The sequence below is a fragment of the Vombatus ursinus genome, unplaced genomic scaffold (genome assembly GCF_900497805.2).
Source record: "Vombatus ursinus unplaced genomic scaffold, bare-nosed wombat genome assembly UNPS02009770.1, whole genome shotgun sequence".
In the NCBI taxonomy this organism is placed as follows: Eukaryota; Metazoa; Chordata; class Mammalia; order Diprotodontia; family Vombatidae; genus Vombatus; species Vombatus ursinus.
The window spans coordinates 18,127,275-18,139,299 of NW_020949548.1; the positions used below are offsets into that span (position 1 = coordinate 18,127,275).

At 35.1% G+C, this 12,025-nt stretch overlaps 1 protein-coding gene across 3 annotated transcripts in view; it reads right to left on the minus strand.

The window, feature by feature from the left end:
* Positions 1 to 12,025, minus strand: part of PIK3C2A (phosphatidylinositol-4-phosphate 3-kinase catalytic subunit type 2 alpha) — a 152,865-nt gene that overhangs the window by 81,572 nt on the left and 59,268 nt on the right. For all 3 annotated transcript variants that reach the window (XM_027852554.1, XM_027852551.1, XM_027852552.1), the window contains exon 3: positions 6,523 to 6,623. In XM_027852554.1, coding sequence (XP_027708355.1) covers positions 6,523 to 6,623 — 101 coding nt within the window. The remainder of the gene's footprint in view (positions 1 to 6,522; positions 6,624 to 12,025) is intronic.

Genomic DNA, 12,025 nt, shown 5'->3' on the forward strand with positions numbered 1-12,025 from the left:
CTCAGCAATGCAAGGATCTAAGACATCTCCAAAGGTCTCATGATGGAAAATGCTATCCACATCCAAAAAAAGAACTATGGAGTTTGAATGTAGATTGAAGCATACCATTTGCTATTTTTTCTTGTTTTGTTTTGTTTCTTCTTTCTGGTGGTTCATCCTATTGGTTCTAATTTTTCCTTACAACATGACTAATGTGAAAATATGTTTAATAGGAATGTATATGTATAGCCTATATCAGATTGTGCGCCCTCTTGGGGAGGGAGCCGGGGAAGAAGGAGGAGAAAAATTTAAAACTCAAAAGCTTATGGAAGTGATTGTTGATAAATTAAAATAAATAAAAAATTTTTAAAAAGGAAGCTTAAAATCTAATAGGAGGGAGACAACACACAAAAGGCAGCAGGAAAGTGAGGGAAGAGGGTAACATTGGACACTGGGGTTATTCAAAGTGAGGGCATCTTGTTTTATGGAATTGAAACCAGGCAGGGCAGAATCCACAGAGTTGAATGAGCCCCAAACTTAAGTTTCTGCCTTCTACAAAGGGAGACAATGGAAGGAGTTTGGTATTCCACTCTCCAGCCCTCCAATCAGAGGGGAGAGGAGGCTGAAGGCAATAGTGTCAGTGAAGGTTTGAGTTAGCAGCACTGTGATGAGATTAGAGGTGATGAACTTAACCTGAGAGGGGCATCTTGTTCCATGGAGTTGAGGCAGGTCAGCAGATTCAGAGTAAAGCGACAATCCCAAAATGAAAAATCCTAGGAATATCATAGTCAAAATCTAGAGCTTCCAGATCAAAGAAAAAATACTGCAAGCAGCTAGAAAGACAGAATTCAAGTACCAAGGAGCCAGTCAGGATGGGACATGATTCTGCAGTCACCATTAAAAAGGAGCCGAGAGCTTGGAATATGATAGGCAAAGGAAATAGACTTGTAGCCAAGTACAACTTACCCAGGAAAACTGAGCATAAAATGCTACAAGGGAGGAAAAGAGATCTTTAATGAAATAGAGAACTTCTAAAAATTCCTGATGAAAAGACCAGAGGTGCTTAGAAACTTTAAAGCTCAAACAATTATTAAAAGCAACATAAAAAGATAAACATGAAGGAATAATAAGGGACTAAACAAGGATAAATACATAGTTTCAAATATGAGATGGCAAATATGTCTCCTCTGAAGCCTACCATTATCAGGGATTATAGACCCAATCTAATTAGTTAAGGCCTGCTTTAAGTTAAATGCTGTTATTTCTTCTTGATCTTAAGAGAAGAATGAAAAGAAGGGAAGAGGAATACACTGGGTGAAGGGAAGGAAAGAAAGGTTAGAGGAAATTATCTCACATAATCAAGGTGTACAAGTTGACATCTATATAAACGAGGAGAGGTGGGGGGATCATTGACACTTTATCCTCACTTGCATCAGAACTGGTCAATGAAAGGAAGAATACATACAGGTAAAGAAATATCTTTCACTCGGTAGGGAAATAGAAGGTATGGGGGGAAAGGGAGGGGGAATTAAAAGAAGGGTGATAAAAGTTTACTGATTGGCTGAATTAGGAACTGGTATAATGACCAACCATGATTCCATATGACTCAGATGAAACATGCTATCCACCTCCTGAAAGAGAAATGAAGGCCTCAGAGTACAAAATGAGATAAATTTTTTTTAGACATGGCTAATGTAAAATTTTGTTTTGATTTACTATACATGTTTGTACAGGTTTTGTTTGGGGGTGGGAGAAGTTGCAGTTGGAGGTTAAGAAGTTGTATTGTTGACTGAAAAAAATAAAATATAATTTAAAAAAAATCAGCCACAGAGAAGAAAATGGACTTCTCTCCCTTTGCTGGAGAGACAAGAAATTAAAGGTGCATACTAGTACATATGCTACCAGATTTGTCTATATGCGCATTTATTTTGTTCAGCTATTTTTTTATGCTACAAAGGCTGGATTTGTTGGTGGTTTTGTTTGAGATGGGGGTGTAGTGGAAGATACTAAGATATCTCTGGAAATGGAAAAAAAAAGTAAAAAAGGAGTAAATGAAACTTAAAATGGATCAATTAGAATAAACTTAAAAATCAGATGGCATCAATATTTTGTAGTAATAATCAGAGTTTAGGCAATTTTGATGGGAAATGAGGTATTTTTTATTTCATAATTTTAAAATGCTTTAGGATTAATTTCCTGGCATCTACTAATACATGTGACTTTAAGCAATGGTTATAAAATGAGAGGCTCCATCAAATCAAGCAAAATATAATAAAATACAGTAATAAAGGCAAAACAGCAAGAAATAGTTAACACTAATTTTATGTTTTTAAAACATATTTATGAACTTAAAAATCCATCATTCTCTTAAGTAAAATGAAGCCAATATTGTTGATATAGTATTAAAGTAGAAATGAAGGTCTTATATGTTGCAATAATTTAAAATTTATTACATGTAAAAGGTCACACCATTAAAAATAAATTATAAGAGAATGAGATGAGGTACCTTTCCCATTTGTGTCTAGGGGAGAATTATTAACCAAACAAGGTTAACACAAGATTAATAAGAAGATTACAGCAGAAGATAAAAGAGGTAACTTCAATTACAAGAAATTGAAATGCTTTGCACTAACAAAACCAGTGAGGCTAGGATAAGAAGGGATATCAATGATGTGAAAAATCTTTACATCAAATATATTTGGTTAGGATCTAATATCCAAGACATATAAAGAAATAACACAATTATGTAAGACCAAAAGCCATTCCCCAGTGGATAAAAAGTCTAAGGATATGAACTAATAGTTCTCAAAAGAAAAAATGCAAACTATTAACAAGTATGTGAAAGATTGATCAAATCTTAAGAGAAATCAAAGCAATGCTACCCTACAAATGCACCAGTCTACATTTGGTGTTTTAGACAGCAGACTGGCAAAAATAACAAAATATAGGAATAGTAGGCATTGGAAGGGCTACAAAACAAAATAAAACACACTGATATACTATTGGTGGAGTTTTGAATTGGTCCAATCATTCTGGAAAGTAATCTGGAATTATGCTTTAAGGAAAAAAAAAAAAGGTGACTTACGAAAAAGAAAGGCCACGCTTTGACCCAGAGATACCACTGTTAAACATGTACCTCAAGGTAGTCAAAGACAGAAAAATAATCCATATACAATAAAATATTCAGAGCAGCCTTTTCTCTTGTATCAAAGACCTGAAAACAGTCCAGTTGGAGAATGACTAAACAAAACGTGGTTCAAGCAGGTGTGCTGGAGCCGACTGAGGAAATTTACTCCTCAGACATCATTTAAACTCTACAAATGAGATCTTGATTTCCTGTTAAGTTGATTCTCCAGGTTTAAGGAAGTTATAGAGCAAATATTAATAATGCAGATTAAACTTCAAAGTCATACCCACCTTTTTTTTAGGAGAGTCAGCATACTTTGGTTATAAATATAAAATGTTATTATTACTATATCATAAAGATAACCATTAAAAAATTCAGAGAATTCTAAAAAAGATTTATATAAACTGATACAAAGTAAAGTAAGCAAAGCCAGGAAAATAATCTCAACAATAACTAGAATAATGTAAGCAGGAAGAGCAATGAAATCAAAGTGAACACTAGATAATTATAATGATCAAGCTTGGTCACAAAGAACAGAGTAGAAAATGTACCTTCTAATTCATTTCTTTGCAGAGGTGAGGAACTAATAGGTGTGAAATACAGAATTCATGTACTGTCAAACTCAGTTGAATATTCTGCTTATCTTTGATAAACTTATGGCCCACCCCCCCTTCAAATCAGCGTTAGAAAACACTGTTAGAAGCAGCTGGTGGTTCAGTCGTTAGAATGCTGGGCCTGGAGTCTAGAAAACCTGAGTTCAAATCTTCCCTCAGACACTTATTAGCTATGTGACCCTGAGCAAATCACTTAAGTGTTTGCCTCAGTTTCCTTACTGTAAGATAGAGATAATAACAGCACCTACCTTGCAAAGTTGATGTGAGGATCAAATAAGATAATATTTGTAAAAAGCACTCGCCACAGTCCCTGGTACATGGTAGGGACCAACCAGATAAATATAATACTATGATTATGGTATCTCACAGCAAATTTTTCTATAAACAGGACACTCCATTAAGAAGCATTTATTTAATGTCTATTATGTGCCAGGCACTGTGCATAACTGGATTACTCCCACTGGGGATCTAAGTAGAAAGAATGAAAACCCCTCTTCCCAGGGAGCCCCCTAATCAGTTCATTATCCAATTCACCACAGTGACTATTTCAAACCTTTTCATTCCTCCCATCTCACTCCCTGCCCTTACCCTCTCAGCTAAGGACCTGGTCTAATACTTCACTGAAAAAATTGATGCCATGTATTTGCCAAGGATTCCATCATCCTTTCATCTCACATCCCTCAGATGCCTTCTCCAACTATCTCCTCCTCCACCCCTGTAACAAATGAAAAGGTGACCTTTTTCATGGCCAAGGCAAACCTCTCTTCATCCACCTTGATCCCATTCTAACCTATCTACTCCAGCAGATTGCCCCTTTCCATCACCAATTTTTCAGTGCCTCCCCATCTCCTGGCTACTTCCCTGCTGCCTATAAACACATCCATATCTTCCCCATCCTTTAAAAACCTTCACTTGATCCAACTATCTACGACAGCCATCACCCTATATTTCTCTTTCCCTTCATGGCTAAATTCATCTACAATCAGTGCCTCCACTTCCTTTCTTCTCAGTCTTCAAAACCCTCTGCAGTCTGGTTTCTGATCCTATCATTCAAGTGAAAACTGTTCTCTCAGGGGGAGAGAGACAGGAGGGCAGGTAAGAGGAATGGGTATAAAGAATGCAAACCATCTTGGGGTGGGGGGAGGGATGAGATGGGGAGAAAATTTGGTACTCAAAATCTTGTGGAAGTGAATGTTGAAAACTAAAATAAATAAATTTAAAAAGAAAAGAAAAGAAAAATGTTCTCTCCAAAGTTTCCAATGATCTTGATGTTCAAATCTAAAGCCTTTTCTCAATCCTCATAATTCTTGACCTTACTGCAGCCTTTGATAACCCTCTTCTCCTGGATACTCTTACCTCCCTGGGTTTTTATGACACTGCTCTTTCCTGGTTTTCTTTCTACCACTCTGACCACTCTTCAGTCTTGTTTCAACCTCAATATCTGACTGATCTACTGTGTTGTCCACTCATATATATCCTCTATGAGGGGCACAAAAGAGAAGTTTTCAAAAGTAAACTGTATGATCCATTTTTTCAATTTTAGTCAATTCACATATATTTAAGTGTAAAACTAATTACATTTATCTTAAGTTATAAGTACTAATTTATATAAGCCTACTATAATGGTGCCAGATAACAATCAGCTTACATATTAACAAAAATATAAGGTCTACTGGCTAGGTAAAAAAATTGCTTAAAATATCAGGCTGCCAAATGTTAGATATCCATACTCTATGATGTCTTTCAAGCCCCCCCTTTTTTTTCATACAAGTTATTTCTGGTAACATGCTATAGTCTACTTACACCCACTATTGTCCCTTGAATTCTTGGTAATTTTAATTCCTCTGATACCACAGAGGAACATGATTCACTGTAATGCAGCCTCACTAGGAAATTAAGATTAATGACATAGGCTTTGTACCAGTATGTAGTTTGTGATCATTAAAGGCAATGAATGCACTACTTCCCAAGGGTGATTCAGCTCAAATCTTTTACTACTCAATTCTGGCGCTAGTCCATCATGCATCTGTAGTACCTGAACAAAGTTGCAAATATTGAAGGAGTAATTCAATGGGTTTAGCATTCAGCTGTGAATGGTAATCTGCATTTTTTTCATCCACTTTGTTTTTCCAAAGCAGTTAGATCAGTATATTTTGCACTAAAGTGAATTTTACTAAAACGGTTTTACAGGCAGATAGGTGGCACAGTGGACAGAGCCTTAAACCAGTAGTCTGGAAGACCAGAATTCAAATTGATTCTTAGACAGTTGTGTGACACTTGGCAAATCATTTAACTTTTACTTTAGTTTCATCATTTGTAAAATGGGGATGATAACAGCATTTACTTCCCAAAGTTGTTGTGAAGATAAAATGAGATAATGTTTGGAAAGTGCTTTGCAAACCTTAAAGTGCCAAATGCTAGCCATTATTATTATTGTTACTGATTATTATAGTGTTCTAGGACTTTTCACAATAGTATAATGTTATCTTTAAAAAAGAATATTTTTAGATCGTGGAAAGGAAGTAGTAATCTTTTTTCAGGCCTTATAATATCCACAGATCTATATTTGCTCTTTAATACCCTGCTTGATGTTAATACTCAAGGAATTACTATAGAAACTACCCTGGAGTCTTGTACTATTTGGAAAGAAGGTTACATTTTAGTCAGAGTTAAATTATTTCTTAAAATCAACAAACAAACAGCAAACAATTGCAACCTGTCAATGGTTTTCATAAAGTTAAATGTTTCTTAAACCAATTCAATAAAATATGAACCACTAGCTTAAAAAGAAAATTTTCTTACTTTGAAATGGTTTTACAAAAAGCTGCCACCTCTTCATTCTGGATTTCGACTTCTTGTAAAAGAGAACTTCCAGTTGGCAAATTACTGGTCCCACTGTCTTTCTGTAATTAGAAAAAATACTTTTATTTTAATAGTAAGGTTTTTAAAAGTAAATAAAATATTCATAGCAGTAATATTCAAATTTCATGAAATAAATCCTTTGTTAAAGGGCTGAGGCTGTTGAATACTGTGAGCTTGGGAGTTCTGAGCTGCAGTGGGGAGATTCAACTGAGGATTCCAATTAAATTCAGCATCAATATTATTGTGAGTTCTAGGGATCAGGGATCATCCAGTTACCTAGAGAGAGGTGAATCAGCCTAGGTCAGAAATGGAGCAGATCAAAACTCCCATTTTAATCACGGTACTTCCAAGTCCCTAAGGAGCCCCTGCACTTCCAGCCGGGAGCAGATACAGAGATCCAATCTTTTTTTTTTTTGGTCTTTCAAAGTATATTTATTTAAGAGAAGTAACTACGAAGGCAATTTTAAAATCTCTAATATATGGGTTTTCTGATTCAGTAAATTCTGAATAAAGGAATGCCAACTAAACCTTACAGTATAGCAGAAAAAGTACTGGTCTGGGAATGTATATGTTAGCTAATTCCATTTCTATTTTACTTAACTAGCTATGTCATGCAGAATAATTATTTAAGTTCTCTAAATCTCAGTTTCCTCATCTGTAAAATGAGGAGGCTGGACATAGAGGCCTCAAAGATTCCTTTTAGTTCTCATATTCTAGGATTCTAATTTTTGGCAAGCATGGATTATGAGAGGCCATTCCATTCAAAATCTTACTGAAGGATGTTAATAAACACTTTGGAAATTATAATAGTTGCATGAAATAAAGGAATTACTGTGCCTTCAGAGAAAATACAATCAAACTCATTAAGAAGAGAATATTCAGTTTAAGCCCAAAATTTAGGGGGGAAAAAAACTCAGGACATTCATCTGATGGTTAATTCTTTACGTAAAAGTATGCTTCAGAAATCAATGGATATTGGAAGGACAAATACTGAAGCTAAAGCTTAAATACTTTGGCCACATAATGAAAAGAAAGGATTCACTGGAAAAGTGTTGGTGTTTGAGAAAGACTGAAGGCAAAAAGAGAAAGGGGAAGGCAGAGGATGAGATAGATAGTGTCATGGAAGCAATGAACATGATTTTAGACACACTTCAGGAGATAGTGGAACACGGAATGACCTGGTGTTCTATGTTCTAAGGGGTTATGAAGAGTCAAACATGACTGAATAACTAAACAACAACAAATTAAAGCTTTAAAATGCACTATAACTTTTGGGACACCCTGGATATAAACATTTGACAGAGGCTATAAGTTAAATAAAGTATACTTCTGAACTAAAAATTTAAATCTGGGAAAAAACTTTTTTTAAACAAATAGTTAGATGAATTCAGCACCCAGGTACAACCACAACACAAACTTCATATTATTTGAATTGACCTCAATTTAAATTATGTTTCCTTCAAAATTAAAGCTAGGAAGTATTCTTCAAATGCAAGTTCATGAGAATAGTATAAATTGCTAGCATAACTTTAAAGAAAAGCATTGGATTTCAATCACCACAACATAAAATAATTTGTGTGGCATGTTATACTGAAAATTCAACATCATTTCTTTAGAGAAAGTCTCTTTCATAAGTGGCTCTAATACTAAAATAAATAAATAAATCCTAAAATAAAATAAATTTTAAAAAATGCACCTAAAAAGGTGCAATAGATTTCTGCCTTACTATGGAGTTAAAGATTCACTATAACTGACCCAAACATTCTCTTCTAGCCTTTTCCCCTACTACTAAAGAACAAATCCATAAAAATGCATTTATTAAATGTATACTATGGGCCTGACACTGTGTTAAATGATAGGGATATAAATAGAAAAGCAAGGCAGTTCCAACTCACCAAGAGTTGTTACTCCAACTGCAGGAAACAATACAGATACATGGCTTAGCTTGCACGTAGATGGAAAAGCTTGGTGGTCCTTAGTGATCCTTACCTCACAGCTTCTAGACCCCACAGCAAGGGCTGGTGATCTGGAGAATGTAGTGTTAGGGCAAATAGTAAGGACCAGTGATCCTACAGTTTACCAGAAAGACCAACTAGTGATTTCCTGTTCATCTAATCAATTGTAAGAAGCTAGGGCTGCCCTGCAAAAGAGGTAGGGGAGTAGGGGAGCTAAGGAGAGTTGCAGAGGCTCATTCCACAACCACTAGGAAGGAGGATGGGTGAGCCTGAGAGGTAGAGTGGAGCAAAGGCTTGGTGATGCTTCCCACAGAGGTGAGGACAGGAAAGGTGGAGATCAAGTCCATTCAAGAGAAAGAAAAGGGAACAGTCCTTTGACAAAAATGATTGAGGAGAAGGGGAGAATCTTATGGGACCTAGTAGCAAGGGCTGGGAATAGGAAAACCTCTACACTCTAAGGTAGTGGTATTAACTCAAAATGAAATTGGGGGGGGGGGGGAGGCCGGAGGCAGGGATGTCAATGAACTGTACATAAAGATCCCTGAAGGCTGTATTATTTACTTAGAAAACAGTATGTTAACATTGGCTATGTCCTATTTTATTTTTATTTTTATTTTTAGTTATTTTGTTAAATACTTCCCAATTACACTTTAATCTGGTTCTTCCCACACCAAGTGTTGCTGGCTCTAGGCCATCTGGCTGATGTACCCAATTCTAATACGCCACATTTTCTCTCTTTATCCATTAAATATTCAAGGCCTATATTCATTGTTACCTTCCTTAAGATATCATCATCACCAGATCCAGAAATGATTACTTCCTCTTCTGCACTCCCAGAGTACTTTGTACTAAACATCTGGCACTTAGATTTTCAGGCTGAGGGAGAAGGGACCTATATTTTTATTGACAAAGGGGAACTCCCAGGGAAAAAACTCCCTCTACCTAAGCAGATCAACACCTGTTCTGCAAATCCTAACCTAGAGTTGCCGGAGGCACTGGGAGGTTATTTGCACAGTATCATTAGAGGAAGGCTTAAACTCACATCTTCCTAACTTCAACTCTATCTCCTACACTAGTAGTATCAGGTTCAAACTGAAACAGGGCCATTAAGCCATACATAAGGACACAGACACGGACACACGGACACACGGACACACACACACACACACACACACACACACACACACATTTAACTAATACAGCAACACATTTAAATCAGATAGGAACTACATTTTAATCTGATTCAGGCAGCCCTTGGGAGTGTGGTAGGCTAAATGACTGACACCTCTAATCTAAATTATACACAAATCAAACCTCATCCACACTAACTGCCTTAGCACATGCTGCTTTATGCTATAGCTATTTTTATGTGTCTCATAGTCCCTGCCAAAATGTAAACTCCTTGAGGGCAAGGAATCAGACTGATGAAACTTGAGTTCTCACACAGTTTCTTAGGTGGGTACTTAATATTTAATTTGTTGAATGTATCATTCACATGATTTTCTAAAGGATATTTTTTATAAAAAAACTAAGTCCAATGACAGGTAATACATAAGTTCTTTTTGCTATCCTCTTCTTGAAAAAGAATATAGCAGCTTCACCTAAGCAGACTGTAATCCTGCCAACATATTTATTACCCAATAATAAACTCTCTTCAAACTTAGCTAGCTTGGTCCTCAGACACCAAATAGTCTGTTGGTAGGTCTGTACTGCAAGACGATCCAACCTGGTCATACCAAGAAAGCTCATATATAGTTTTTAAAAATAATTTGGGTCATTACGATAACCTTTCTGATTCTTAGCTCAATTACAACACAGAAATAAATGATTTGCCAGAATAATCTGCTTTCATTAGTACTTTGTCCATTACTGGTTTATCCATTACTAGTTTGGGGCAGAACAGATTTCTGACTATAGAATTTGGATGATTATTTAAAAAAAAAATTCGACAAGGAAACAGGAAGTGAGCCTGCTGAGCAAGAAGAAAAACACCCCTTTTAGTTGAGCTTTCAATACAAAGCACAAAAATCCCAGCCAGGAAATGAACAAGTTTTGGTTTTTTTTTCCCACTGATAGAACCAAGAAGCTGAAAAGGCTAAACAGCAAAATTTTATTTTTTGATAACTCATATAAATTAGTGGTTCCTTAAACTTTCTTACTTTATATTTTATTAGTCCCTTTGATATTCTTGACTTTCTGTTTTCCAAATGAATTCTGTTATTATTTTTTCTAACTTAGTAAAATAATTTTTGGTAATTTAATTAGGATGGCACTGAATATATAAATTAGCTTCGGTAAAATTGGTCTTTTTATTATTATATTTTATTATATTGGCCCTGCCTACCCATAAAAGGTTAATATTTCTCCAATTAGTTAAATCTGATGTTATTGGTATGAAAAGTTTTTCATCATAATTTTGTTCATACAGTTAGTGGGTTTGTTTTGGCAGCTGTACTCCCAGGTACTATATACTGTCTAGAGATATTTTAAATGGAGTATCATCATCTCTTCTTGCAGGTTTCTGTTTGTAATATATAGGAATGTTAATGTGGATTTACTTTATATCCTACTACTTTGCTAAAACAATTGTTTCAACGAACTTTTTAGTTGAGTCTTTGGGATTTTTCAAGGTTCCATATCATCTGCAAAAAGAGATGGTTTTACTTTCTCATTCCCTATTCTGATTCCTTCTATTTCTTTTTCTTTGCTTATTGCTATTGCTTAGGATTTGCAATGCAATACTGAGTAACAGTTGTAACAATAATCATCCTTGTTTCACATCTGACCTTACTGGGAAGGTTCTAGCTTATCCCAATTATAAATAATGCTTGCTGATGGTTTTAGGTAAATGTTTTATCAGTTTAAGGAAAAATTCATTTATACCTATATTTTCAAGTGTTTTCAATAGAAATGAGTGTTGCACTCTTAACTTTTTCTGCATCTATTGATATAATCATTTGATTTTTGTTACTTTTATTATTGGTATAATCAATTCTATTAATAGTTTTCCTTATGTTAGATCATCTTTGAATTTCTGGTATAAATCCCTTGCAAACTTTTAGTTAGTATTTTTGCATCCACATTCATTCATGAAGCTGGTCTATAATTTTGTTTCTCTGTTTCTTGGCTTAGGTATCAGTAATTATCAAAACTACCTGGTACTGACTAAGAAACAGAAAGACACAACAGTGGAATAGAATTGGCAGAAATAACTTATACCATTTACCAAGATACGGTCAAAACAGATACATGAGCTAGATATAAAGACAGATATTACAAGAAAATTTGAAGAACATGGAACATATTACCTAACAGACTTATGGATAGGCAAACAATTTATGAAAAAACAAGAGACAGAGAAGTATTATGAGGTGTAAAATGGTTAATTTCAATTACATTAAATTAAAAGGTTTATACAAATTTAGCCAAGATCAGAAGGAAAGCAGAAAACTGAAAAAAAAAATTTAAAGACAGTTCCTCAGATAAAG